Consider the following 5,000-nt stretch of genomic DNA (forward strand, 5'->3'; position numbering starts at 1 on the left):
AACGAAAGAACGAACGAACGAAAGAACGAACGAAAGAACGACCGAACGAAAGAACGAACGAACGAAAGAACGAACGAAAGAACGAACGAAAGAACGACCGAAAGAACGACCGAACGAACGAAAGAACGAACGAATGAACGAACGAATGCAGAATTATCTGAATAACTGTTTTTACATTTTATTTTATTATTAATTGTTTTTTCCTTCAGATGGCGAGCTCCAACATCCGGTACGGAGAGGGAGTCAGCAGAGAGATCGGCATGGTAACCAAACTGTCATCATCACATCATCATCATCACGTTTGTGTTTATCCATGTATTGAACAGGGACAGCACATGAATCAACATCTCTGTCAAAGTGATTTCTCATCTGAAGTCCTGACAGACTCTGCACGTCAGCCTGGAGACACATTTCACTTTCAACAATCAACACAAACAAATACAAACAAATACAAACAGGAACACAAACAAATACAATCAAATACAAACAAATACAATCAAATACAAACAAATACAAACATGCAGCAAACAGGAACACAAAATTCAGAACAATAATAAAAAATAAAAAACATCATCTCTCCCCCGGTTCTCCTCTCTCTCCTCTGGTTCTCCTCTCTCCTCCGGTTCTCCTCTCTCTCTCCTCTGGTTCTCCTCTCTCTCCCTCCGGTTCTCCTCTCTCTCCTCTGGTTCTCCTCTCTCCTCCGGTTCTCCTCTCTCTCTCCTCCGGTTCTCCTCTCTCACCTCCGGTTCTCCCCCGGTTCTCCTCCTGCAGGACGTGAGGAACCTGGGGGCCCGTAATGTGTGTGTGATGACGGACAGCAACTTGTCCCGCCTCCCTCCAGTGAAAGCAGTGCTGGAGTCCCTGTCTCACAACGGGGTGCGCTTCAGGGTCTATGACAGCGTGAGGGTGGAGCCGACTGACACCAGGTAGCTGACAGAGGGTGATCATACCTGGGGGGTCAGATCATACCTGGGGGGTCTGAGGGTGATCATACCTGGGGGGTCAGAGGGTGATCATACCTGGGGGTCAGATCATACCTGGGGGGTCAGAGGGTCATTCATCAGAATCAGGTTTATCTCCAGGTAGGTTTAGACGTACGAGGAATTTGACTTGATGTCGTGGTGCAGACATACTCAATAACATTAATGTAAAAATATAGCAGTGTTTACATAGAAATGGAATATAAAATATATATAAACAGATATTGTTATTGATACCTGGGGGGAATCTTGAGGGTAATTGATAATACCTGGGGGGTCAGAGGGGGTTTAAACGTGTGTGTGTGTGTGTGTGTGTGTGTGTGTGTGTGTGTGTGTGTGTGTGTGTGTGTGTGTGTGTGTGTGTGTTTTTCAGTTTTAAAGAGGCCATTTCCTTTGCTAAGAGCGACTGCTTCGATGTGTACGTGGCGGTGGGGGGGGGCTCTGTGATTGACACCTGTAAAGCAGCTAATCTCTATGCCTGTCACCCCGACGCTGACTTCCTGGACTTTGTGAACGCTCCAATCGGAAAGGGCCGCCCGGTGACCGGAGCGCTGAAGCCCCTCATCGCAGGTCGAGACCTCCCTTTCAGCTGCTCTTGTTATTGATGAAAGTGGTCTATCACAGTTTCAGACTGTCCTGCTTTGCTCTCTGTTATTTTGGTCATGTCTGTCTGTGAGACGTGGCTCCTGTCGGGACCCCCTCGGTGCATCTCAAGGGGTTTATCCTAATCGATACATGTCTACATTTAACTCTCATAGAGGCTCAACTCACTGTTACACATTGTATTCACTTCATGCTTAAGATATTTATTAAACATTATGGATGTTCAGTTTTATTTTTATATTCAATTATTTTATTGTTCTCTTCCGGTCGTTTTGGCAAACTTAAATATTTGTTCTAAATATATAATGAAATGAATTTCTGGCATTATTACATGTTCCAGTCACTTTAATAAAGTAAATAAATCAGTTTTCTTGCTGGTCTCTATTCCCCTCTCAGTTCCCACGACGGCCGGCACCGGCAGCGAGACCACCGGCGTCGCCATCTTCGACTACGAGCCTCTGAAGGCCAAGACAGGTAAATAATAATATATATATAACATATTTATATATATATACATACATCCAACTCAGGGCTCTCTGATTGGCTGTCTGTGTGCAGCAGAGCTCTCTGATTGGCTCTCTGATTGACTGTCTGTGGCAGTAGAGCTCTCTGATTGGCTGTCTGTGGCAGTAGAGCACTCTGATTGGCTGTCTGTGGCAATAGAGCTCTCTGATTGGCTGTCTGTGGCAGTAGAGCTCTCTGATTGGCTGTCTGTGCAGCAGAGCTCTCTGATTGGCTGTCTGTGGCAGTAGAGCTCTCTGATTGGCTGTCTATTGCAGTAGAGCTCTCTGATTGGCTGTCTGTGTGCAGGTATTGCCAGCAGAGCTCTAAGACCGACGCTGGGCATCGTGGATCCACTGCACACTCTCAGCATGCCGGAGAGAGTCGCTGCTAACAGTGGCTTCGATGTGCTCTGGTAAACACACACAATAACACTCACTCACAGGCGCACACACACACACACACACACACGCACACGCACACACTCACTCACAGGCACGCACGCACACACACACACACACACACACACACACACACACACACACACACACACACACACACACACACACACACACACACACACACACACAGGCACACACACACACTCACTCACAGGCACACACACACAAACACACAAACACACACACACACAAACACTCACAGGCACACACACACACACACACACACACACACACACACACACACACACACACACACACACACACACACACACACACACACACACACACACACACACACACACACACACACACACACACACACACACACACACACACACACACACACACACACACACATACTCTTTCTCTCTCTCTCTCTCTCTCACACACACACACACACACACACACACACTCACACACTCACACACAGACACACACACACTCACACGTCACACACACACACACACACACACACACACACACACACACACACACACACACACACACACACACACACACACACACACACACACACACACACACACACACACACACACACACACACACACACACACACACACACACACACACACACACACACACACACACACACACACACACACACACACACACACACACACACACACACACACACACACACACACACACACACACAGGCACAGACACACACACTACAATAATAATAATAATGATGATACTGTGTATTGTGTAGTCACGCTCTGGAGTCCTACACGGCGCTGCCGTACCACCAGAGGAGCCCGTGCCCCCCCGACCCGCTGCTCCGCCCGGCCTATCAGGGCTCCAACCCCATCAGCGACGTGTGGTCGCGCCACGCCCTGCGCGTCGTCGCTCAGTTCATGAAGCGGTGAGCGCAGAACCAGAGGATCCCAACAGGAGCCCTGAGGAACCCCAGATCAGATTTACACTAGAACAATAGAAACAAAAAAACAAAGAGATATTTATTTTTGAAATGACCTTTATACTTTATATTTGTAACACTATATAGATTACACTGCAGACTGGAAGTAGGTCCCAGAAGTTCTTTTGTAAATCCCTGTTCCCTTCATAGGAAGTTTCTAATCTAATGTTGGCTTTTCTCCACATTTTTCTAAATCTCAACACTCTTGACTATTTCAGAAAATGTTGGCTTTTAAAGAAAATCTCAACATTTTAACTTTTTTCTTAAAATCTCAAGATTTAGATTTTTTTCGCCAACATTTTTACTGTTCAAAAAATCTCCACATTTTGAATTTTTCACAAAATCTCCACATTTTTGATAGTTTTAAAAAAAAAATCAAAATTTTGTCTGTTTGTTTGTCTGTCTGTCTGTTTGTTGACAGCGCGGTGCGGGACCCTGAGGATCTGGAGGCGCGGTCCAGCATGCATCTGGCCAGCGTGTTCGCCGGCATCGGCTTCGGGAACGCCGGAGTTCATCTGTGGTGAGAGAGAAGAGCAATACATAAAATAACCTGAGAGATCAAATCTGTTCATTAATCCATTTAAAATCAGATCTGGTTGATTGTGAAGTGGTCAAACACATGGAGACGTTAGCACAGAACTCTAGCTACACTGATCGATATACTTATTGGATCTGCACAAACAAGCTTAGCTAACATCCTGAGAGTCCACAGATTATAGAAATATACGGATCATCACTGAGCGATCAGAACTCGTGACAGGGGAAGCAAATACAGACAAGACACAACGTAGCTTTAGCAAAACACGGGGATATGCTCACCTTAGAGGACCCTGGAGACGATCCGTTTAACCTGTTGAACTCCATCCCCCCGGTACCGGGGGGAAAAACGCATCATCTGCAATAGGGGTTTCACAACTACCAATATTTACCAGTCGACAAGTTTTTCAGAATAGTAGTCGACTAGTCGACTAGTTGTTACGTCATAATAAAGACACACAAAGAGAGGTGTAACACTGTATCTTGTATTGCAATGCATACAGTTAAGTTAAACACTGTAACACAGCAGCGTTTTAATTTGGGTTACGTGGCTGATTCAATAAAAAACAGTAACTGGACTCACCAAATCTACTGCTAAAACTCTGTTGAGAACATAAATGCAACGTAAATCCAGTGCGCATTGCGCAACACTTTACTCGCTGTCACTGTCCTCCTCGATAACGATGTCCACACCAGGTTTTTTGTTTTGCGTTGAGGAAGACCGAAGCATCAACATGTGAGGGAAGGAGGCTTGACCGCTGTCGGGTGCCTGCCAGGGAAAACATCCGTTCACTTGGGGTGCTGGAGCTAGCTAGCTCCTGGAAAGCTTATTTAAACGGGGGAAGTGGTTTGCGTTGTGTGCCCACCCCTCCAGAGGGGTATCCATTGTGGGGCGTCTGCTGGCAGTAATCCCGTAGCTCATCCACTGTTGACCCTGTTTTCTTGTTGCTCTCGAAAGGAGGTCCAAACAGCTGTTCA

At 46.2% G+C, this 5,000-nt stretch overlaps 1 protein-coding gene across 1 annotated transcript in view; it reads left to right on the top strand.

Annotated features, from left to right (window-relative positions):
• Nucleotides 1-187: 187 nt before the first annotated feature.
• adhfe1 (alcohol dehydrogenase iron containing 1) overlaps nucleotides 188-5,000 on the top strand; it is a gene marked incomplete at its 3' end in the record, with an annotated part of 5,719 nt that continues 906 nt past the window's right edge. The window contains exons 1-7 of the mRNA XM_010774915.1: nucleotides 188-263; nucleotides 772-926; nucleotides 1,354-1,550; nucleotides 1,980-2,057; nucleotides 2,394-2,499; nucleotides 3,279-3,431; nucleotides 3,907-4,005. Of these exons, the coding sequence (XP_010773217.1) occupies nucleotides 210-263; nucleotides 772-926; nucleotides 1,354-1,550; nucleotides 1,980-2,057; nucleotides 2,394-2,499; nucleotides 3,279-3,431; nucleotides 3,907-4,005 (842 nt within the window). The remainder of the gene's footprint in view (nucleotides 264-771; nucleotides 927-1,353; nucleotides 1,551-1,979; nucleotides 2,058-2,393; nucleotides 2,500-3,278; nucleotides 3,432-3,906; nucleotides 4,006-5,000) is intronic.

The sequence above is a fragment of the Notothenia coriiceps genome, unplaced genomic scaffold (genome assembly GCF_000735185.1).
Source record: "Notothenia coriiceps isolate Sejong01 unplaced genomic scaffold, NC01 NC01_scaffold00014895, whole genome shotgun sequence".
NCBI classification, from domain to species: Eukaryota; Metazoa; Chordata; class Actinopteri; order Perciformes; family Nototheniidae; genus Notothenia; species Notothenia coriiceps.